The sequence below is a fragment of the Hemicordylus capensis genome, chromosome 3 (genome assembly GCF_027244095.1).
Source record: "Hemicordylus capensis ecotype Gifberg chromosome 3, rHemCap1.1.pri, whole genome shotgun sequence".
NCBI classification, from domain to species: domain Eukaryota; kingdom Metazoa; phylum Chordata; class Lepidosauria; order Squamata; family Cordylidae; genus Hemicordylus; species Hemicordylus capensis.
In genome coordinates, this window is record NC_069659.1 from 53,503,761 (window position 1) to 53,528,795 (window position 25,035).

At 43.5% G+C, this 25,035-nt stretch overlaps 1 protein-coding gene across 20 annotated transcripts in view; it reads right to left on the reverse strand.

Moving 5' to 3' along the window:
• Window positions 1-25,035, reverse strand: part of ABI3BP (ABI family member 3 binding protein) — a 233,136-nt gene that overhangs the window by 148,253 nt on the left and 59,848 nt on the right. For 19 of the 20 annotated variants that reach the window (XR_008320120.1, XM_053312005.1, XM_053312018.1 and 16 more), the window contains exons 3-4: window positions 12,263-12,331; window positions 9,692-9,824 (exon numbers count right to left, since the gene is read on the reverse strand). Coding sequence is in view for 19 of the 20 variants with exons in the window: in XM_053312005.1 (XP_053167980.1) it covers window positions 9,692-9,824; window positions 12,263-12,331 (202 nt within the window). In the remaining variant the exon portion in view is untranslated. Of the gene's footprint in view, window positions 1-9,691; window positions 9,825-12,262; window positions 12,332-12,633; window positions 12,762-25,035 lie in introns of those variants that run through there. The other variant, XM_053312015.1, reaches the window with a different exon arrangement.

A 25,035-nucleotide genomic window follows, 5' to 3' on the forward strand; every position in this document is an offset into this window, starting at 1 on the left:
ACTGGAATCAAGGGAGTGGTAAACGTCAGCTGCAATTTGTCAGATACAGCACAGGCCATGCAGTGCCTGATTACATTTTCAATGTGTTTGTCAATATCTGGCCACCAAAAACAGTCTCTGATTCACCTTTTAGTCAAGCTCATACCCAGATGACCTTCATGGGCAATTTTGATCACTTTTGCTTGTAAGGAAGTTGGCATCACCAAACGATCAGTCCTCAGCACCAGCTCATTGAGAAGAGACAGCTCACTTACTATATGCATGTATAGCTGAAGATGTTCAAGTACCTTGTTTTTGCGTGGTCATCTATTGGGTATGTAAGGTTTAAGTTCAGTAACCACTTGATCAGCACTGAGGGCCACTTTCCATTCTGAAGACATGATCATTTCATGAGTGGATGAAACTATTTGTACTCCTCCTTTACTACTCCTTCATCTTCTGGTATCTCCTCTTGGCCTGGAAGTGGAAGTCATGATTTAAAAAAACCCTGCAGTTGTATTCCAAAGACCTGAAAGATATTCCACCTGGAAATCAAAATCTTTTAAGTCTAGTGATCCATTTGGCTATTTTTGGAGTTGCTCAACTTGATCCCCAAATAGTAAATAAAGCAGAGAAGTGTTTATGGTCTGACTGTAAAGTGAATGTTCTGCCCCACAAGTAAGTCCTGAAGTGCCTCACCGCCCAGAAACATGCTAGAGCTTCTTTTTCAATGATAGAATACATCTTCTCTGATGCAGTAAGCACTCTGGAAGCAAAGACAACTGTAACTTCCCCTACCATGTTTTGCTGGGTCAAGACAGCACCTAAACCATATTCAGAAGCATCAGTGGTTAGAGTTGTGTGCCTGTTGGTGTCAAAAGAAGTGAGAGCAGTGCTTTCAGCAACGACTGATTTGATAGTCTGAAAACTAGCCTTGCAGGATGCATCCCAGTTAAATGCTACATTTTTTTAAAAAAGATGCAATGGAGCAACTTTTGAGGCAAATTGTCATCAGGGTAATTTAGGGTAATTTTTAGTAGTCCTAAAAATGGACAAAGTGCATCCTTGTTGTGTGGCTTTGGTGCTTCCCAAATAGCTTTCACCACGTCTGTTTTGGGATGGGATATTGTGTGTCCCAAGTGTATCACCGAGTGTGTGCAAAAGTGACATTTCTTTGCAGAGATAGTAAGTCCATGTTGTCAGAGTTTCCTTAAGACTTCTGCCAGTTTAGCACAATGCTCCTCAATGGTTTTGCCATACACTAACATTTCGTCTTGAATGTAAGTGATTTCATCTGTAGTCCCAAAAACTGTATGCCTCATTCTTTGAAATACCAAAGCTGCAGAGGCTAATCCAAAGGGCAGTCTTTTGTATTGAAAAAGACCCTCTGTGGTAATGAAGGCTGTGTGTTTGCAAGAAAATTTGAGCAGAGAAATTTGATGATAGTTGGACAAAGACAATCCAAAGCTGTGAACACTGAAGCCTCTTTCAGAGTAAGCAGCATTTCATTAATATTGGGTAATGGATGACAATCCACAGCCATGTTGCAGTTCACATCTCTTAAATCTACGCACATTCAAAGTGCACTGTTTGATTTCCTCACAAGAACAATGGGAGAGACTTATTCTGATGAATCAACAGGTTCTATGATGTCAGCATGCTGCATTCTTAAGAGCTCCTCTCTAATTGGTTGGAGCAATGCTATGGGTACATTCCTCACTTTGTCTTGTACAGATATTGCATTTGCCTTCATCTGAATTTTATGTTTGAAATGTATGGCAGTGTCAGGAGTATCAGCAAAAATATCTGAGAAGTCAGCAATCATATCAGCATATAGATGTTCTATCATCTGTAATACAGATTCCATGCTATTTGTGTCTAACACGATCCGTGGATCTTTCTGATGTTTCCAGCCCAATATTGAGAATCCAATATTGAGATTCTTTTCTCTCCAAACTGGGGGTCTCTCCAAACTGGGGAAGTGGGCGACAAAATGGCAAATGCGGTTCAGTGTTAGCAAGTGTAAAGTAATGCACATTGGGACGAAAAACCCCAACTTCAAGTACAGTATATGCTGATGGGATCCGAGCTGTCGGTGACGGACCAGGAGAGGGATCTTGGGGTTGTGGTGGACAGCTCATTGAAAGTGTTGACTCAATGTGCACCAGCTGTGAAAAAGGCAAATTCCATGCTAGGGATCATTAGGAAGGGGATTGAAAATAAAACAGCTAACATTATAATGCCCTTATACAAAACTATGGTGCGACCACACTTGGAGTACTGCATACAATTCTGGTCACCACATCTTAAAAAGGACATTGTTGAACTGGAGAAGGTACAGAAGAGGGCAACCAAGATGATCAGGGGCCTAGAGCACCTTTCTTATGAGGCAAGACTACAACACCTGGGGCTTTTTAATTTAGAAAAAAGATGACTGCGGGGAGACATGATAGAGGTCTATAAAATCATGCATGGTGTGGAGAAAGTAGAGAGAGAGAAATTCTTTTCCCTCTCACACAACACTAGAACCAGGGGTCACTCCATGAAATTGATTGCCAGGAGGTCTAGGACCAACAAACGGAAGTACTTTTTCACACAATGCATAATCCACTTGTGGAACTCTCTGCCACAGGATGTGGTGACAGCCAACAACCTGGATGGCTTTAAGAGGGGTTTGGATGACTTCATGGAGGAGAGGTCTTACAATGGCTACTAGTCGGAGGGCTGTGGGCCACCTCCAGCCTCAAAGGCAGGATGACTCTGAGTACCAGTTGCAGGGGAGTAATGGCAGGTGAGAGGGCATGCCCTCAACTCCTGTCTGTGGCTTCCAGTGGCATCTGGTGGGCCACTGTGTGAAACAGGATGCTGGACTAGATGGGCCTTGGGCCTGATCCAGCAGGGCTGTTCTTATGTTCTTTTTCCTTTTGGCGGTACGTCCTTTGTATTTCAGGCCAGCAGTGAAGTATCCATTCGGCAACAGGAGAACATCCACATTCCTCCAGCCTTCAATGAATGTATGAAGGCTGCAGGTGTAGGTCTGATGTAGAAAGGAGTTTCATGTAAAGTAGATGGGAAATGTATATGGGAACCAGAATCAACCAGATCCACATTTCATAACCATTTAGTTTAACTTAAGCATGCTTTAATTCTGCCACACTTAAAATGCTGTGAGGAAGCAGTTCATCTGCCTAATCCTTATCAATTTTAATTTTAAAAACTTGTTTTAATAACTATTTATTCTATTTTTATTGTGTCATGTATTTTAATCTGTGGCTTTTAAATATTTTAAATTCTGTACGCCATCTAGAGATGTACATATCAGGCGGTATAAAAATAAATATAGTAAATCTTTAATGGAGTGGACAGCAGACTTGCAAACCTTAGCAAAGTGTCCTCTTTTTTTCACCTGTTGCAAGTGACCTTCTGTGCAGAACAGTGAGCAAAATTGGCTTTGTGGGTAGAGTCTCCACATCAGTAGCACTGGTAGCTTTTCCTTTCTTGTGCTGCCACTTTCTGGGGCAGTCTCATATGAGAAGATTGGGTTTGGAAGGGTTTAGACTAAACAGCCTGGATTTCAGGATGTTGGGTTTGGGGTACCAAAGAGAGTGATTTGGCATAGTGAAGAGCATTTTTCACCTTCCTATTTTTATCTCTAAGTTATCTCTATAACTTTATCCAATGTAAGTTTCTGCTCCAGTAACAATTTTTCACACAGTTTGGAGCAGTATGTTTTCATAGCCATCTGATTCCTAACCATTTCATCAGTAAACTTGACAAACTCACAGGTTACACTTAAGGCAGTTTGAATCTAGAGACAGGGAGGCAGTTCCCATGATCAATGGGAGCCGCCTGGGGATGGTGAGCGGGGAGAGTGGGCAGACAGTCCACATGAGCAGACAGTCTGCTCTGGGTGGCTGCACGAAGCTGGGCGGGGGTTGGAGAGTTCAGGGGCCGCGTTGCCCCCGGAAGCTCCAGCATGCCCTATGTGAGTGTGCAGAGCATGCTGGAGAGACCCCCAAGACAGGAGGCTGCTTCTCAGCCTCCCGGTTGGGGGTCTCCTCATGCGTAGCCATGGTGCGGAGATGTGCCACAGCAACTCACGAGCAGAAAAACCTGGTTTGCGGAGCACTTGCTCCACAAATCCGATTTAACTGCCAGGCTGTTTAAGCGGGTGGCCCACTTAAGAACCACTGGGCTCGTAGCCAAGCCCGGTGGTTCTCAAGATGGGAGGAAATTGGGCTAGCCTCCGCTAGCCCGATTTCCTCCCATTGTGTGAATAGCCTCTAGAACTTGTAACCTTCAGCAATCACATTCAAAGTTGGGTTGAAATGATCATCTAAGGCTTGAAGAGCAGCTTCAGAAGAATTGGCATCCCCTTCCAAATTGGAAGGAAAGGGCAAATGATTATAGATTATTTGACCTTCAGGGCCCAGACAGTAAAGCAATATATCCTTTTGCTTTGCTTGAGTAAAATCAGGGTTCTAAACAGCAAGGAGGTAATTATAGAAATAGGACCTGCATTGTTTCCAGGTAAGAGCAGATTCTCTTGGAGTGGCCAAGAAAAAGTTGTGGTGGTGGGATCTGAGCCATGGTGCATCCAGTGAAAAACCAAGTCCAGGATTGAGAAGGAAAAAGTCCCTTCAGGGGCTGTGTGGGTCAGGAAGCTGGAGAAACAAGCAACAGCAGCAATAGTAGAAAGCAGTTCAGAAATGTAGGCCCAGTAATGCAATGAGATGAAGTTGCAGGAACATTCACAAGCTTTGCAGGCTCACGTGCTTAGCTGGTTCAAAATCTCATTGCCAAATGTTTTATAGCTGCTTCCCTCACAAACACAAAGTAGTCTTAAAATGATTTAACTAAGAGTTTATTCAGGAACAACTCCATTCTCTCCTTCTCCTTTCCCTCTCCATTTCTTTCTGACTCCACCCCCCCTCCCCGCACTCTCTATCCGATCCCCAGGGGCAGATTAACCTTTTTGCCACCTGTAGGCAAGCAAGGAATTTGCCACCCCCAGCCCCACCAAGCCCCAAAGCCAATCCCATTCCCCATCATCAAGACTCACAGACATAATCAATGATGCGACTGGCACTGGTCTGGCCCGCCCAGTGCCCGGCCGCTGCTCCAAAGGCCTTTAGCCAGGCTCCAAAATTACTGTCCCCTCTCCAAGCCCACTCCGCAACACCTCCTTCCCAGTACAGCTGGAGGCTCTCCTGCTCCCCACCCACCCTTTGCACTCACCAGCCTCCCAGTCCCTTGCCCAGGGCTACTCGGGGTTTCAAACAGGGAGGGAAGCAAATCACTTCCCTCCCTGTTCAAGTGAAGCCTCATCTCCCTGCCGGAGAAGGAAGTAAGGCCACTCAGACCTTGTGGCAGTTTCCAAGGGGCCTCTCTAGTAATCTCAGCTCTCTCAGTTTAACCCTTAAACTGACCTTCCCCTGCCAGCAAAAGAGAGGGCAAGGAGAGGAGAAAAAGCCATTTATGCTGAAGAATTCCCTACTCCTGTTTGTGTGCACAAGGCTGGCAGTGTGCACTGAGGTCTTTATTGTATCTTCTCAAAATAATAAATGATTTTAAATCGCTATTCAGTCACAACGATATCAAAGAGATGCCTCCCATTAAGTATTGGAGAGAAATTCCACTTTTTTCTTTAGGGAAATTCCAGTCATGGCCCATGCCCAGCTTTAGCTGCTCCTGCTTCATACCATTAAAGAAACATGCCTGCAATTACCAAGGTGTTAATTTCAGCCTTGAGTATGCTTCTTCTTTTTTCTTTTATTAAGTTGGCATGAACATTTCACACACTATAACGTGTGCTGTAATTGGGACAAAGGGCAACACCTACTACTAAAAATGGCCTTCTTCGTAGACATTGCATGTCACCTCCATTTAAAATTCCCTAGCCACACTTCTGCCTCCCAAGCTGCCTTTGAAGCCAACTTTATGTGTTTTAAGGGCAATTCAAACATATTGCAAGCACAGCAGGAGAGTGTAAACAATCAGAAATTGAAAAAGGGCAGTCGATACATGGCAGATTCCGGGTGGGTGGGGTGGAGGACCACTTTGTCACTGAAGCCTGCATGACAGAAATGAGTCCGCATTTCTACAATTAATATATGATATTAAGGTGCAACATATGAACCCGTGTCCACTACTTAGCTATTATAAACGATCTTCATCTAGAACAGACTGATGCAGTGTTGATGTCAAGAGTTATTGTCACTCATTGTCATCCATTTGGTGCAGTTGTATGGCTCTTGTTCATCTTCCTTATTATTTTGCAGTTCATAAAAGCAAGACACCCCGCCCCCAGACTGCCTTCAGGCAGCTGCCTGCTGCTTGAATAGAAAAGATCATTCTGTCCTTGTTCCGTCCCCAGTTGGGATCCGGCAGCAAGCAGCAGCCGCCACTGCAGTCAGAAGCCCCCCACTGCCTGCTGCCGGAACAACAACAACAACAACAACAACAACATCGTGATCACAGCCTGCTGCCTACTGCTGCCATTCCTGTCCCTCCGCTGCACCCATGAGTGACAAGAGACACAAACATGTAAAATATATTTATATCCAAAAAATTCCACTAGGAGAATTTTGCCGTCGTAGGCAGCCACCTCCACTGCCTATCCTTTAATCCACCTATAAAGATCCTGTCTGGGAAAAACTTCTAAACAACAAAAGATATTGGATAGAATACAACTGAAGGGGATACAACTCTGGCCAATCACTGCATTAACTGCACCAGCAACCTAATCTACAAACTAACTCTGCTAATAAAATCAATTTCTACAAATTCACAAAGTCTAGCTAGATAGACAGGTGGACAACTAAGAGACATACAAAAGGAAGAGGAAGGAACTTTGTTGTTCTCCCTGTTCAGAGAATGTGAGTGCTAACCAGGAGCCTTGAAGGAACAAGGTAGGAATCACATCATTCCCTCCAGCTGAGAACCAAAGGCTCCGATGTTTGCCCCTCCTCCTTCCTTCCATTTTTGAAGCTAACATTTCATATTTGCCTTTTCTACTGCATGAACTCTTTCCCACGTCAGTGCAGAAAGCATTTCTCTGCAGGAAGAATTTTCCCATAATGTAGATGAACTGAATATGTTCCTCATTAAATAATGAAAATATTAAAATGACCATCACAGTGGTTCTGAAATACAATAAAGTAGTCCCCCATTGGTGCAAAAGAAATCACATTATTTAATGGCGGCCTAGCAACATTTTCCACTGGATAACAGCTACTGGTGTATTGTTTCTCCCGTTCTTTGTTGATTGATTGATTGATTGATTGATTAAGTGCCATCAAGTCGGTGTCGACGCTTTGTGACATTGACAGATTCTCTCCAGGATGATCTGTCTTCAACTTGGCCTTTAAGGTCTCTCAGTGGTGCATTCATTACTGTCGTGATTGCGTCCATCCACCTTGCTGCTGGTCATCATCTTCTTTTTCCTTCAACTTTTCCCAGCATTATGGATTTCTCAAGGGACCTGAGTTTTCGCATAATATATCCAAAATATGATAGTTTGAGCCTGGTTATTTGTGCTGTTCCTGCTTTCCCTTAATCAAGCCTTGTCATCGCTCTGACATACAGTGCCAATCACATAGTTGTAATTAAATTAATATTTAAAAATAAATCAAAGAATGAAGTTGAAATTCAATCAGGTGATTTGATTCCAGTGCAACTTTGGAGGGCTGAGCATAGCCTTGAGCCAACTGCTGTCACCTTGATCCTGCCTCAAACCAACTTCTTCTCTCTGTCTCACGCCAACTTTTCTTCCCCCTCTTCCTCTCCCCCACATCTTTCTCTCATGCTCTTCCTTTCTTTCTCCCTCTCTTTCCCTTCCTCACCTTGCCACTTAAATTAGCTGAATAGACTACTTTTTACACCAGAATATGCTCAGGGAAAAGTTTATTATTTTTTAGAAGAAATTTTGAATAGCATACTTCTCCTTGACCTGCAGATACCAACTTAGACCTGCAGATGCACTGTAGTGGTTAAGAGTGTGCACTAAGAAGTCACACATTCTAATCCTCAAAACAATCTTCCAAGATAGAGCAGTATTATTATCCCCCATATTACTGATATGGGGCTTAGAGATAGTTACTTCTCTAAGGGCAGCTAGTAAGCTCTTCACTAAAGTAAGATTAGAACTAGGGATTTTTATACTTAGATAATAGGGATGTGCACAGAACCGGTTCGGAGGCCTTTTATGGGCCTCTGAACCAGTTCAGACGGCTGGTGGTTCCACCAGTTCAAAAGTGGGGGGTGCTGCTTTAAGGGCGGGGGAGGGTGCACTTGCTCCTGCCGCTCTTTACCCACTGGTGCTCCATTTTTAGAAAGTCCATCGGGGTGGCAGCATACCTCTCTGCTGCCCCATTTGCCCCCTTTACTGGAACTAACAGGAAGTATCAGACACTCCTAAGTACGCATGTCACGGTAAGCACATAAGTGTGGTAGGCGCAGAGGATGTGCACCCGCACCGGTGCATCAGATAATTCCTGTTGGTTCCATTAAAGGGGCAAACGGGGTAGCAGGGACGTACGCTGACACCCTGATGGACTTTCTAAAAATGGAGCACTGGCGGAGGAAAAGCGGTGGAAGGGGTAAGTGCACCCTCCCCTGCCCTTAAAGCAGCACTCTCCGCCTTTGAGCCTCCCCCGCCCGGTTCCACACCAGCTTTCTACCAGTACAGCACACCAACTCTCATAAACTCTGTTCTGTCAAGGAGTCAGTTGGCTAAAGCTTACTATCATGTTTAATGTAAATGTCCTCTCTAGAAATCCCCACCTTAAAAACATGATTATACAACACTTATATAATATGACCTAATTTTCTAATCAGCTTATAATCAGATTTAATAATTGAGACTTATTTTTGTTGTTATCATATAGTTCTAATAACGGATTGGCCTCTAGGTATAACAACACGAAGACACCTTAAATATCCTCACAAGTTATGCCAGTTCCACCACTTGATTCACACCTCTTTTTGGATTTATATTGACATAAATTAGATAAAAACTAAGCCCTACAGCATTATGAGAGCTACAAAAGGTATAAATAGAAACAACTACACACAAATACACACACACAAACACACACAAACTCCATCAGTAAATTGGGCAAGTTAATTGATCAGATCTTCAAGTACATATCTTGCTAAATATTCTTGTTGTTTCACTGCTGTTCCCTTGGCTACTACTTCTTCTTAGCAACATTTTCCTTCTTCCTGAACCTCATAGTCAGTCACTTCATTTTCTCACACTGCCATTTATCCATTTGACAATGACGACCCGCATGCATTTGCTTACATACAGATCTCTGATCTATTGTGTCACAGATAGCGTCCTAACATTGACAACTCACATTGGCCACCAAAGCCAACAGGATTAAATCCTGTTGTGGACAATGCTTTGTCCACATTGTGGACAAAAAAGGATAAGGAATGGAAAGTCTAAGAAAATTCTGCAGGGAAGAACAGCATTGAAGTAGGACAAATATGGTTATAATAAGTGCCAAAATGTGTCAGAAATGGGAGGAACATTTTAGCATTCAAAATACAAAAAACAAGGTGAGTGGTTTTGACTCAGCCCTAGCCCAAACTGTTAGAACTAACTAATCCTACTGTTAATAACTGTTAATAACTCCTGTTTCTTACTTATAAAAGGTAGAAATCACTTCATGATCTTTACAAGAGGGATACTATAGCAGATTACCTGTCATTTGCACAGTTATTCATTGTAGTCCAATCATGCTTTGGGTTGACTAAGATTCCCCAGGACAAAAAGACAGAAGTTGGAGTTAAAGTGCCTATTACCAACTGAAGAGGCTTTGGAGTCTTTGTTTGACCTGTACAAGAAAGGCACAGGAAAATTCATTTATACATATATTTATGTGGTGGAGTAGCGAGATGCAAAAAGCTGTATTTTGAGCATGATATGGCAGAGGAGCAACGAGAATGAGGTCCATCCAGTAGCAGAACATCTACTGCATCTGAACCCACTTTAAGTGTCACTTGATATGAAAACAGTGGTGGGTAGGAAATCATAAACAGTACTGAAATGAAATTTTAGTTTGCTTGTTCCCATACTCTTCAGATATCTTCAGTTTCAGTATAGCATCTCCATCTTATCCCAATTCAGCTGTAAAGCTCGTATTCCCATATCCACGAATTTACCCCAAACCGACTTTCTGTTGGCCCATTAACACATTTATAGCTCTTTAGTCCTCAATTAATCTATCATGTTCTGAACATTCCTTAATATTTAGTAAGCCTTTATTACCCTGCTCTTCAGCCCATAAGGGCTCCCACTTACAGTGAAACATAAAAACAATAAAAACAATTTGGAAGCAAAGCAAATACAGTAAAAATGCAGCAATAAAAGGTGGTAAAAAATAGACCCCCCAAAGCCTGGACAAATATAAAGGTCTCCACATGGCCTAAACAGAAAACAGATTCAGCACCAGGCAAACTTCCCGGGAGAGAGAGAGTTCCAGAGATGGGTATCACACCAAAAGACCACTATCTCAACTCCAGTAGTGGAGGAACCGAGCAGCAAGCAAGGATCTGAGCAACAGCAAGTGTGGACTCAGGGGTGTAGCTATAACTGAGCGAAAGGGTTCAAAGAACCCAAGGCCCCAGCTCCTGAGGGCCCCCCCAGTTCCACCCCTCTCCATTTTCTTCATTACGGAAGTACTTATTGTGCATGGTCAGAACTATAGAGACGATTTTGATCTCCCTGTTCTAGATGGGGTCACACTTCCCCAAAAGGAACGAGTTTGCAGTCTTGGAGTACTTCTGGATCCACACCTCTCCCTGGTATCTCAGGTTGAGGCGGTGGTCAGGGGGGCTTTCTATCAGCTTCAGCTGATACGCCAGCTGCGTCCATTTCTTGAGATGAACTACCTCAAAACAGTGGTACATATGTTGGTAACCTCCAGACTTGACTTCTGCAATGTGCTCTATGTGGGGCTACCTTTGTACATAGTCCAGAAGCTTCAGTTGGTACAGAATGCGGCAACCAGGTTGGTCTCTGGGTCATCTCGGAGAGACCACATCACTCCTTTTTTGATAGAGTTACACTGGCTGCCAATAGGTTTCCGGGCAAAATACAAAGTGCTGGTTATTGCTTATAAAGCCCTAAATGGCTTAGGCCCTGGGTATCTAAGAGAACGTCTTCTTCATTATGAGCCCCACCGCCCACTGAGGTCATCCGGAGAGATCAATCTCCAGTTGCCGCCAGCTCGGCTGATGGTCACACGGGGACGGGCTTTCTCGGTTGCTGCCCAGAGATTGTGGAATGCGCTCCCTACTGAGATACGATCCTCCTCATCTCTGACAATTTTTAGAAAGCATTTGAAAACCCTCCTCTTCACCCAAACTTTTTCAGTTCTTTAAAATTTTAAGGTTTTAATTTGTGGGTGATTTTTAAATTGTTTTAAATTGTTTTAAGTTTTTGTATATATTTTAACTTGTTTTATGCTATTGTTAACCGCCCAGAGACGAAAGTTTGGGGCAGTGTACAAATTTGATTAATAAATAAATAAATAAATAAATAAATAAATCTCCCTTACTCTGAGGGGCCACCAGAGAGAGGGGTGAACATGGGCCCCCTCTCCCCTAGCTATGCCCCTGACTCACTCTTCCTGCAATCCCCACAAACCTGCCCCTGCCACTTCAAAAGGCAGGCTGATTCGTAGCATCAGGGAAAGCAGATACAGTGAAGTGGGTCCTTCTACCACACAGCCCCATCCTCACTGAACAGTAGATAGAGAAGACAGAGATATGGAAGCAAAAGGAGACAGGAAAGAGGGCAGAGAGCACTTCAACAAAGGTCTGGCTTCACTTTACTCCCCTTCCTTCTGCCTCCATGTCTCTTTACTCCCTAGCTCCTGAGACTTCTTTTCACTCAGTTTTTCAAACCTAAAGTTGCATCTTTAGATCCTGTTGTCCTGATGCCTGTGGGCCAGTTTCCCCTAACTAAAATGTTTCTTCATGAGAAGATGCGAGGTGCTGTGATGTTTCCTGAGCAATCAGCAGTTTTGAATATCCAAAGACTTCACGGCAGTTAACTAGCTGCAACCGCATCTCCCTGCCCCTCTAAAAATGGGTAAGTAGATTCAGTCAGTTTGGGGGGCTGAATTATTGTTATGACAGATTATGGCATAACAAATAGCCCTGTTGTTAAAATGTTTACCCATTGCCTGAATGCAGGATCCATTATCTGAGTTTAAAATGTTTGTGTGTCTCACTGTTTATGGAAACATGTATAACAACATTTCAGTACCTGAGCACGATTTCTTGTAATTTGGAGCAGGTGCTGACCTCACTGCAATCAAATACCTTGGCTCTGCATCTGGAAAATATTAGCATGACCATTTGTAAAATTCAACAAGTGGAAAAAATTATTTTAACAATCAAGAATGTATACTACATCTTTTTAAAAATATACTAAGCACCATACTGACATACTACCGTATGTCTGCAATTTCCCTACAAATATTGAAACTATAAAACATATGAGGGTGCAATAGGAGCAGAGATTAGTATACAAGTATAAACCAACAGAACAGTGATATATACATTTGTTTTCTGGTATGATTAGAACAGGAGGATAAGGAATGAGCCCAAGGGTTAAGTCCTGAGCAGGGTTCTCACTAATTTTTTTCATCTGTATGTGGAATGAGTTTTGTTCCGGGCGACAGTATCAAGGCAGTGTGCGCACACGTGCATTCGGAGTGGGATCTTCCTGATTCAACTTGAGCGGGATCTAAAACAGACTGAATGGACATCAGAAAGCGTGTGAGTGCGCACACATATGCATACCTTAGAGGGAACACTGGTCCTAAGGACCCTAAAATAAGAATATTTGGTGATCTAGGGCTGAGCTGGGCAGACTTCAGGTTTGCAAGATCTAATTTATTTCTAATTATCACCCAAGGTCCACCAGTCAGAGCCTGCTGTAAAATAGTGGCTCAAGGAGGTAGAGATACTATTTGAATAAAGGAAGAAATTTGCTTTAGCACATGCTCAGCCAAGCAATTTGTTTTCAGTACCAGAGCCGAACTCTCAGTCCTTTCACATGGGTAGGAACTCCTGGTTCCTACCCATCTTAGTTCCAGCAGCTTAATTTTTTTTAAAGGCAGTTTGTTGTTGCTGTTGTCTGTTTACTTACCACTTTTAGTTAAAAACCACAAATCTGTTTACACACACACAAAAAACAGTGGTATACCATAATAAAACATAGTAAAATGCAAACAAACAAAAATTAAGCAGCCAAAATACAATCACACAGGTGCAAAAGCCTTCTGGAAGGGAAAGGTTTTTACTTGTATGAAAGCAGCCAAAGAGGGGGCTAAATTGTTTTTCCTAGGGAGGGTATTCCACAGTGAGGTGGTGCAACTGAGAAATTTCTAGTGCCTATCTATGAATGTCAGGCCTGCAAGCATGGCCTCTGAGGCTGATCTCAAGGCCCGGACAGGTTCATACCAGAGAAGAGAAGGTAACTTTTAGGGCTCTAAAGTTTACAACCAGCACTTTGAATTCAGCATGGAAGCATATCGGAAGGCAATGGAGCTGGGCCAAAAGAGATGTCACACATTCCAGCCACCCTACTTCCGCCAGCAATCTGTTATTTTCCAGTAACCGCTCAATCGTTTCATGTAAATGATAAAGAGCGTGGAGGACATAACATAGTCTCCTAGCACTACCTTCCGGGATTGTCCATCAATACTGGACTAGATCCACCATAACATGCTATCCCCCCATTGGGTGTGTGCACAGACTGGTTTGTGGTTGAACCAGTCTGCCGCGAACCAGCCTGGTTAGAGTGATTTGATCATGAATGGCTATTAACTGGTTCGAGCTGGTTTGCCAGCTGGACTGGTTCACGGAATGGCGGTTTGGTCTGAATTTGGACCGAACTGCTGTGAACAGTCCATGCACACCCTTACCACCCCCCATCCAAATCAGGAATTCCAGAAGAACATCATGCTATGATAGCGAAAGTCATTAAGAGGTCCAGGGGTATCAGAGGGTGTGTGATCCTGAAACTGAAAATTATTCAGCGTATGGGAATGTTTTCTATAAGCAACAATTAAGAATGTAGTACACTAAAAACACTCAAATGTCATTAATGAATTTGAAGTCTAGTTCCTTCAGCTGCAGCCTTTGCCACATTTTCTGCAGCCACATTATGCAAAGACATGGTAGAATTTTCTTCCCTTTCTTTCAACTTCCCTAACCTCAGCCTTTTGAACAAGCAGAGGGTGGGATATGGCAAGGAGGAGAGAAGGACAATGGCAGCAGCTGGTGCACCACAAGAAAAAAAATGTTTTGGAGGTGGCAGTGGGCTTGGGCAGGGTAAGGTGGCCAGAGGCAGTGGCAGGTCCATGGAGACATCTAATCTACCACTTGAGCCTGCCACCTCAGCTCACCTTGTTAGCAAGGCACCCTTGATAACTAGGGGTGTGCATAAAAATGGTTGGCCCAGTTCGATTTGAATCTGAACCGCCCCCGGCCTGGGCTGTTTGCAAAAAAAATTATTTTTTTTAAATTAACTTATCCCCTCCGACGGGGGGGAATACTGCTTCAGTGAGGGTCCCTGGATGCTCCCCCTCCCCCTGCCTGCTTCCATTACAGCCCCAAATTGGACCTGGCCATGCAGAGGCCCATTGGGTATGTGCAGCGGCCTCCGCAATGGCCATCATGACAGAGGACAGGCCGGAACAGGCCAAAGACAGCCCAAACCAGGCAATTTTGGCCGGCTTAGGGAGGGGTAGCCTCCAGAGACCCTTGGCTCTCCAGCTGTGTATGGACTACAGCTCTCAACATCCCCAATCAGTGTCCAATAGTCAGGGATTATGGGAGTTGTAGGCGGACATCTGCAGGAGGGCCAAAGTTGAGCAGCTCTGTCATAAACAGTCTATGCTCTTAGACACATGAATGTGACTTCTTACATGGAATTGTGGTGGCATTATCTGCCCCAAGTTGGCAGTTGACAGTCTGCCAACTGTCTATTCTGAGGCCTGCCTACCTGGGTGCCAAATTTCACACTCAAAGCAACCCCTCCCACCTTCTTAAGCAAAAATCACTGGTCTGCTGAACCCTGATCCTGAGCTGAAATCACAATTCTTGGGTTGTTCTCAGTGTGACTTTTTTGTGGGAGAGCTGCATAAATCTGCCTTGCACTTTAGAGTTGAATTACCGAAACTTGAATGGAGCCACTGAGGCTTGGTCATTCCCTGTGTGGGCTTGTTGCAAGCTAACCCTTGTATCTGATAATCTTGGAAATCCCTGTGCTCACTGTTGGCGTGCAGAGTGCCTTAGCCCACTGGAACTTGGTACCCTGCTGTTTCTCCTTGCCTACCACTTTGATGAGACCTCTGAAAAATGGACTTCTTGGACCTCTGTAATGAGATCCAGTCCCTTGGCTTCATTCATGAAACTAAGGGCACTTAAAGTTGTCCTTCCTTCCTTCCTCCCACACCCCACATTTCACTGCCCACCAATCACTAGGCTATACAAGTCTTGCCTTCCCTCACACTTCCTCTTTCTCTCTTCCTCTACCTGAGAGCCACCTTCACTCCCTACATTACCAATGCTGGCAAATATCATATTTTTGCATTGTGCCTTTGCTTTGTATGGAAAAACCTTTGGCTGTCATCAAGACTAATGAAGAACTAGTGTAGCTAATGATGTGCTGATGCTCCAAAGAGGGCGGTAATTTTATTTGATCTCCCCTTTCTCTGAAAGTTACACAACCCTAGGGACATATTTTCAGGAGTCATAGTCAGCTCCAGAGGGAAGGGGAGATTGATCAATAGTGCCCCTCCCCCATCGTACCAGTGCAGCACTGCTGTACCAGTGCTTTGTTAGTCTGTATGCCAGCCACTATTGCTTACTTTTGAAAAGTCTTGCCTAAGAGTCTTTTTGTCCCTCTGGGGTACTCTAACATGTCTTGCCACTATTGGATTATGATCCATACTAGCCGACCCCGCACAGAGCATCTGTGCGGTGCTTTGGGGCCGGCTGTTTTCCCCTTCCTCTTCCTCCTGCCCCAGTCTCTCCTCTCTTCCCCTTCCCTCCGGCCCTGCACTCTCCAGCCCTTCTCCCCTCCTGTTCCTCTCTCCACACAGAGCCTAGGTGGGCGGTCAAGAAGGGCCCCGCTGCCACTGCTTTTTTCTCCCTCCACCTGCTGCAGCTTTTCTCCCCCCGCCACTCTGCCCACTCGCTGCTTTTCTCTTGCCTGCCTGCCGCCGCCTTTCTCTCCCCCTGCCCGCTGCCGCTTTTCTCCCACCCGCCCACTGCCGCCGCCTTTCTCTCGCCGCTGCCGCTTTTCTCTCCCCTCCTCCTCCACCCGCCAGCCGGCTGGCCACCATCGGCACTTTCTTGCCCCTCTCCTCCTCACTCCGCCGGAACTCTCACAGCGTGTCGCGAGAGTTCCGCAGCCAAATCCTGGACACGCACCGGCTAAGAGAATAAATTATATGGATGTTCTTCATACTTGCAAATTTGTTTCCAAGTAATCCACTCATTTTGGCCTCAAAGCATAGGTACACAGATGTGCAGGATGCTTGGGTTTGAACAAGTGTGGTAACAATAGCTTCACATGTTGTTACCCAACTTTTTTGGAACCATGCCAATGAGTAGATAATATAAACTGGACCCAAAATCATTGAAATGTCTGAAAAGAATCGAAACACTGATCCTTATCCTTGAAGGATATATACATGTTCGAAAAGCACAAAAAGCATATACATACAAAATTTACTATCTATCTATCTATCTATCTATCTATCTATCTATCTATCTAATTTACAATTAAAATAAATAAATAAATAAATAAATAAATAAACACACACACATATAATTTACAATTAAAACATTTTCTTCTCAAGCATTTTTAAAAATCAGTTTGTTGTGATCAACTCTTGGATGGAGTTAGCTGGTTTTCACTTGAAACATTACATGAACTTGTGGCCTCTTACCACATAAGCATGTGTTCTTCCAAACCATATCAAATGTACTAAGAATTTGTTAGCTTGTAAGTAAAAATATCAGCAAGTTTGGCTTTGGCTTACTCCATTTCATTGTTTCCAGCAAAGAACAAAATTCCCAAAGAATTTGCGAGCTGGTTCTCAGTCAAGACACCCAGCCAGCATTTTATTTTGACTGTAGTTCAGTTAATATTATACCAGTCTTCCTTGTTTATGTAAATTACTGCTAGCATACTGGAGTGTGTGTGTGTGTGTGTGTAAAATTTATTTATTTATTTCAAAATTCTCTTGTAGTTCTAAATATATGCAGCGCTTTTATGCCTACTTAACTATCTGATTCTCTATATATCTTTATTGAAATGGGGTTTCCATAGTTAAATTACATACTGCCTGACATGAGGTGCAGTGTGGCATAGCTGGAACGCACTGTGTCGGGACTGCAGTGGAGCTGGAAAGCAGCCCTGATGCTGGAGAGAACCAATAGTTGCGCAGTCAGCATTACCACCATTTCTCCCATTGCAACAATCGCTGATTGCATCCTGGCTTCGCTGCAGCCCCAACACAGTGGGGCTCCATTATAGAGTGGCTCTGTTATAGTACTCATCATATCAGCCACTCTCTATAATGGGCAAAGTCCAGCTTAGTAAGTCTTGACTAAACACCTTTGAAATCAATGAGATAAGTTAGTCATGGCTAAGTCCCATTAATTTCAATGCAACTTATTTATTTATTTATTTATTTATTCATTCATTCATTCATTCATTCATTCGATTTTATACCGCCCTTCTGAAAAGGCTCTGGGCAGTTTACAATTAAAAACAGAAACCATTAAAACCAATAACAGTTAAAACAGAGATATAAATATTAACACCAATTTAAAAACATCTTAAAAAACAATTGAACAAACATTACAATTAAAACCCTGAAAATCAGGTTGGCATTAAAACAATTAAAACTAATTAAAAACCCTGAAAGGCCAGGCCAAACAGATGGGTTTTTAGGGCTCTCTTGAAGGTCAGTAAGGAATGAAGATTACGAATTTCTGCTGGGAGTGCATTCCACAGCCTGGGAGCAGCCACAGAGAAGGCCCGCCTCTGAGTCGCCACCGAATGAATCGGTGGTAACTGGAAACGGACCTCCGCAGATGACCTTAACGTGCAGTGGGGATCATGTAAAAGTTATCTTTTACTTCACCATTATTAACGTAATCTGGATGTTCCCCTACATCTTTTAAATGTAGCTGGTTTTATGCTTCATAAGAACATATGAACAGCCCTGCTTGATCAGACCCAAGGCCTATCTAGTCCAGCATCCTGTTTCACATAGTGGCCCACCAGATGCCTCTGAGAAGCCCACAGGCAAGATCTGACGGCATGCCCTCTCTCTTGCTGTCGCTGTTGCTGGGAGGGGTGATCAACATTTTCTCTCACCCTGAAAATCCCTCCAAGGGATTTTCAGAGAAGTCACTTCAGGGACAAATAACTGCTTTGGGGGTGATTTTTGGAGGGAAAACAGCACAGAGGGGAAGAATTAACCTTTTCCTCACCACACACTATCAGGAATCCCCCTCAGCTGTTTTTGGTGAAAGAAGAGGCACTTGTGGTTTGAAGCATGCTCTTAAGTGTGCAGTTGGGCAAACATCTAGTTTGACCCTTTGAGCAGTACTAAACATTACACAAAACAATATGGTGGTTTGAGGTATTACAGTTCTGGACAATACCATTTCAGACTGCAGATGTCTGCCATATTTTGAAAGCTTCCCCCACCGAAAAAACCCCCTCTCACCATGCAGTAAATAAGCTTACCAGAAGGAAAGCTTTGTCCCTAATCTGCATCCTGCTTCTCTGTCAGAAGAGGTACTACCATGTACTTCCCCATGGTCTGCTTCTTGAACAGGCGGAAGGCAGGATGAAGAGAGGTAGAGAAGCAGAAGTGGTGGTGGCTGTAACCAGCAGGTAGGGGAAAGGAGGGGCTCTCTTTGCATTCTTTAGGTGTGATTGTGAGACATGTGGACAGTGAGAGACAGGGATGGGAACGGTTGCACTGGTGGCCCCTGGCTGCCCCTTCCCCAAGGGTTTGGTCAGAAAGGACTTTCCTTTTTTGATGCTGTCTTTGACTAGTGAAAGCCAAAGATTGAAACCATTTCCAAAAATTGTACTCCCTGTGCAAGACAATAGATATAGTACAAATCAGTCAGAGGACCAATAGATTGGTGCTGGACACTTTCCAGATTACATACTACAGCAGTGTCACTATGTGCTCGTTAAGTGTGCTTCCGTACTGCCTGTGTTTTGACATCACAGTTCCTGCGCTGTCAGCAAGGTGCCCTTCTTTCGGATTTTATCCTGGTGCTTTAGTCCTACAAAGTTGCATGTGCATTGCAAAAACAAAGAACAAAAAAACCCTGTATTTTCTTGTTGTAGGAGGGTTGCACAAGCTATGCACAAGCTTCAAATCCTCCCAAGCCGAAGCATTTTACTGCTGAACAATGTGTAATCTGGAAAGTGTCCTGGTGCAGGGAGGAGATGAAAAGTTGATGAGGAGCAGAAAACAGATGGCTTCCCTGAAAAACCAGCCAGAGAGTGATGGGTCACTGTAGGGGATGCCTTGCTTTCTGCCAACTGTGACACTCATAGTGACTGGGCATGGAGAATGATCGCTCCCTGCCCTCCCTCACCCAAGATACACACCTGCCCATCATGGGCACAGGCAGCGCCCCTGGTATAGCTGCAGGAACTGTCGGTGGAGCTGACTAGGATGCCCTGGGGTCACGAACATAAGAACAGCCATGCTGGATCAGGCCCAAGGCCCATCTAGTCCATCATCCTGTTTCACACAGTGGCCCACCAGATGGCCCAGTGTCCCACCAGATGCCACTGGAAACCTACAGGCAGCAGTTGAGGGCATGCCCTCTCTCCTGCTGTTACTCCCCTGAAGCTGGTACTCAGAGGCATCCTGCCTTCGAGACTGGAGGTGGCCTATAGCCCTCTGACTAGTAGCCATTGAGAGACCTCTCCTCCATGAAGTTATCCACACCCCTCTTAAAGCCATCCAGGTAGTTGGCTGTCACCACATCTTGTGGCAGAGAATTCTACAAGTTGATTATGCGTTGTGTGAAAAAGTACCTCTGTTTGCTGGTCCTAAATTTCCTGGCAATCAATTTCATGGGATGACCCCTGGTTCTAGTGTAATGTGAGAGGGAGAAGAATTTCTCTCTATCCACTTTCTCCACCCCATGCATGATTTTATAGACGTCTATCATATCTCCCCACAGTCATCTTTTTTCTAAACTAAATAGCCCCAGGTGTTGTAGGCTTACCTCATAAGAAAGGTGCTCTAGGCCCCTGATCATCTTGGTTGCCCTCTTCTGCACCTTCTCCAGTTCCATAATGTCTTTTTTTAGATGTGGTGACCAGAATTGTACGCAGTACTCCAGGTGTGGCTGCATCATAGTTTTGTATAAGGGCATTATAATATTAGCAGTTTTATTTTCAATCCCCTTCCTAATGATCCCTAGCCTGCAATTGGCCTTTTTCACAGCTGCCACACATTGAGTTGACACTTTCAATGAGCTGTCCACCACGACCCCAAGATCCCTCTCCTGATGAGTCACCAACAGCTCAGATACTTGAAGTTGGGGATTTTTATCCCAATGTGCATCACTTTACACTTGCCAACACTGAACCACATTTGCCATTTTGTTGCCCACTCACCCAGTTTGGAGAGATCCTTTTGGAGCTCCTCACAATCTGTTTTGGATTTCACTACCCAAAAGAGTTTGGCATCATTTGCAAATTTGGCCACCTCGCCTAATCCAACCCCAGGGTTCAGGCAGGTTTGTCTGATTGCATAGGTCACATGTAAGTCTAGTGTTCGACAGTTCTTTCTATTTGCCTACTTCCCCTTCTCATCCGAACCCCATTTTTTAAAAGCTCACCTCCATTCATTCTCTTTTGATTCTCTATGTCTTTTGAATTCTCTCCACTACCAGTGCATTTAAAACTTATCACATTTCCCCTGCAGTTTGTCCTTGAATTATTCTTAGTTAACAATATCGTTTTAAAAATTTAACTTCCATTCTTGTAACTGATCTTCACCATTAGTATGTTTTATATGGCTTCAGTTAAGTTTGTTTTCAATTTCTCTTCTTCTTCCTCCCCTTCTGAGTTTTGTTTTTATTGGATTGTAATCCATCTATCAGGGTCTCCCTTTTAATGTTTCTTCATTATCTGTTCTTAGTGCTCTCTATAGAAAATCAGACAGACAATAATGCTGCTGCCTAGACTTTTGTTAGAGGAGATATACCAGACTACCAGGCTAAGTCTGGGTGCTAGTTCTCTGCCAGCAGACAGAGTGGTAATCAGAGGCGGATTAACGTAGTAGCAAATGTAGCATTTGCTACAGGCCCCGCATTTTTTAGGGCCCCGCATGCCCGGCTTCCAACTGGGAATTAAAGTTAAAACTTTACCTGTTTTATTTGGTCCATGTTAGATAAAATATCCCTTTTCTGCTAAATGTGCCTTTTAAGAGAAGGCCCAGCACAGCATCTGTCCAGTGGCTGTTGCTGGTGCCTACCACATTTTTCTTTTTAGAGTGTGAGCCCTTTGAAGAGAGAAGCATCTATCCACTCTTAAACCACTATGAAAATTTTGATTGAAAAACGGTATATAAATGTTCACTGTTGTAGTAAGTGTGAGTCTGTGGCTTGGTCTCCCATACTCCAAAATATAGCAAATGAAAAAAATTGAATTACTTTACTATGCAAGTAAATAATTTACGTTTTAATATTTATGTGCATTTTAAAAAAAATTTAGGGCCCCTTTATAACATATGCTACAGGCCTCGCACTGGCTTAATCCGGCCCTGGTGGTAATCTGTTAGGTAAGTGGGAAAGAGATCATCAGGGCACCTTCTCTCTCTCTCCCCCTGCACCCAATACCTAGCAGATAATGAGGTTGTTCACACAACCAGGAGGGGTGGTGGTCAGGCGGGGTGGAAGGTGATTGAACTCACCTTCCCCTGCTGATGAATGCTTGTCTGTGGCTGGTAGTGCAGATTGTGCTCCCAGAGGCTGGGATGATGCATCCCAGCCTCCGAATATCCCAGAGTGCACCATGCAACATGTGCGATGCATAGGGGGATTCCCCCAGGAGATAGGGGCTCTAGGCACCTGTCTCTGTGTGCGGCCAGGCTGGACGCACCCAAGCTTGCACATGAGCAGGAAACCCAGGTTAAGGGAGCACTTGCTCCATTTACCTCGTCTAACAGCCAGGCGAGGTGGTGCTGCCCTGCCAGGATTAGGCCCAATCCCGGCGGTTCTCACGTACAGCCTAACCCAGGTTAGGACTTCCCTAGCCTGGGTTAGGCTGCGCATGAAAACAGCCTCAATTAGTACTATGCTAGGCTTGATCTTCACATGTAGTAGAATGAGCTGGCAGAATGTTGAAGTGGTAGAATGCACTGCACCATTTCAAGCTGCAGGTGGAGGATCACATTTTAATTTTAATGCTCCCTAAACACTCTCTGCAAGCAGAAAAACAGCACAACAGGCAAAGGGCAGGACTAGAATCTTCCTCCCTGATTTGTTCATTTTCTGTTTGTAGGGAGTTTATTGCAGCATCAGCATTCAGAAATGATATCTCCCACCTGTAAGTAAATAATGAGTACCCATTCTGAGTACCCAGAATGTTGGGGGCAATATGCTAAATCATTGTAAACCGCTTAGAGAGCTCCGGCTATAGAGCGGTATATAAATGTAAGTGCTATTGCTATTGCTATTGCTGTAATCTGAAATGGTACAGTCCATTCAATCATCTTGTTCTGCTGGATTTGTAGACCCATCTTTAGTCCTGTCAGTTTTAAGAGACAGGCTTATGGGATCCTTGCATGTACACAGTCCACTGCTGCACATAATGACTTGTAGATCCCGTATTCATAAAGTGGTCCAGTTCTTTCCCCACTTTTTAATAAATATTATTATTAAGCACAATTATACTCTGCTTTTCAAGTTCACAAAGCAGTTTACTTAACAAATGAGAAGATGGCTCCCTGTTCCAATATAAGACAATATAAAAATATGTTGGCAACCCCAACAAGGCCTTTCCTGCATAGCAAAACATGAAGGAGGAGGCAATCGGCATTGAGCAAGATCAAACTGTGCACAGGTCAAATCAATAAGGGATTGTATGCATGAAAAAAGCACTGCCTTTTGTAAAGTTTTTGAAGTAAAGCTTCCTCATTTGCAACGTTTGTTTCCACAAAACAACTTTGGAAGCAACACACACTTTCTGCTTGAGTTTTGTCCAAAGTTGACATTAATCATAATCTTTTCCATCAGCATGTGATGTTGAAACTCCCTCAACTCTAGCAATGTTGAGACTTGGCATGGAGTAGCGTGCGAGTATTTCACCATGTCCTCAAACATGTTACACTCTCTTCAATGCAACTCCTCCACTCTTAATCTCTCTTTTCAGATACCATGAGCAATACCGAATAAAACAGGTGAGCCATTTAGCCTCTCAGTTTTGATGGCAGGCACTCAGGATACTGGATGTATTTAAGTAATGCTTTCTGTCATATTAGTAATTCCTAAACTTTATAGTCCAACTACACAGTCCACAGGGCTTATTGTTAAAAAAAAAATCTATTCAATAAAACATGCAGCATAAACACGTTGAAGGTAACAGTTGCAAGGGGTGATGGGAAGCGTGCCCTTTCAGGCATTGGTGAAAATTGCCCCCAGGCATGCAGTTCAACTCTGGATCATTAAACGCTGCTGAGGTGCATTACATTATGCCTCCACATTGTAAGTGAGAATGTCAGCCATTGTTTTTTCAAGTTATGTCAGTTAAGTTATATCAGTTTGAACATTCTCTGACTGCATCTTATTTGTAAAATTAGCACAGTTCTTTCCTTTTGGCATCAGTTTCAGCCACACTGCTGTCCAATATATAAACACAGCAGGAGGTTTTGAAATCTTGGTTTGTGCTCCTCTAATTTCTAATTTCTGCATCACCTAATGGCACAGCGGGAAATGACTTGACTAGGAAGCCAGAGGCTACTGGTTTGAATCCCCGCTGGTATATTTCCCAGACTATGGGAAACACCTATATTGGGCAGCAGCGATATAGGAAGATGCCGAAAGGCATCATCTCATACTGCGCGGGAGAAGGCAATGGTAAACCCTTCCTACCAAAGACAACCACAGGGCCCTGTGGTCGCCAGGAGTCTACACAGACTCGATGGCACACTAATTTCTTTCTCTGTTGATAATGTTTTTTCTGATATTTCTGCAATCACAATTTGCATAGTTGTCTTTTAGTTTTCTTCAGAGGCTTGTATCCTGACTTGCTCATACAAGGGTACTTCCTGCCCCCTCCTCATAGCTGTCTTCTGTGCCTCTAAAAAGCCCCTCTTGAGAGTTACGTGATTTTTATGAACAGGATATGTGGTATGGGAGCTACGGGGTGGGGTGGGGGAATGTGCCAAAACTGGGCAAAGCACCTTGCATGAGCAGAGCTCCACTCATGGAAAGTGCCTCTCCCTGGTTTTCAGCAATTTTGGTTTCCAATGAGCTTCCTTCTGCTCACATAACAACAACAAATATTTATATACTGCTTTTCAACAAAAGTTTCCAAAGCGGTTTATACAGAGAAATAAGTCAGGCTATAACCCACTATGTCATTTTAAATCTTCATTTTAAATCTTTCTGTAGCAGAAATGCCTTCTTACTTGCAAGTTGTATCTGGGCAAAATAATCTGGCTTCATTCTTATTTATTTATTTATAAATAAATAAATATATCTATATCTATATCTATATCTATATCTATATCTATATCTATATCTATATCTATCTATCTATCTCCTATTTTTATATCGCCCAAACGTTACATCTCTGGTCGGTTTACAACAACAAAACCCACAGAAAACTTAAAACATTAGTTAAAACAAATAAATGACAACAAAAATTAAAACATTGGTTTGAAATTCTTTGTGAAGGTTGTGTATTGTTTTCGTCTCCTTTGAGGGCTTTCTTCTGTTATAGCATTTCATGGATCTATC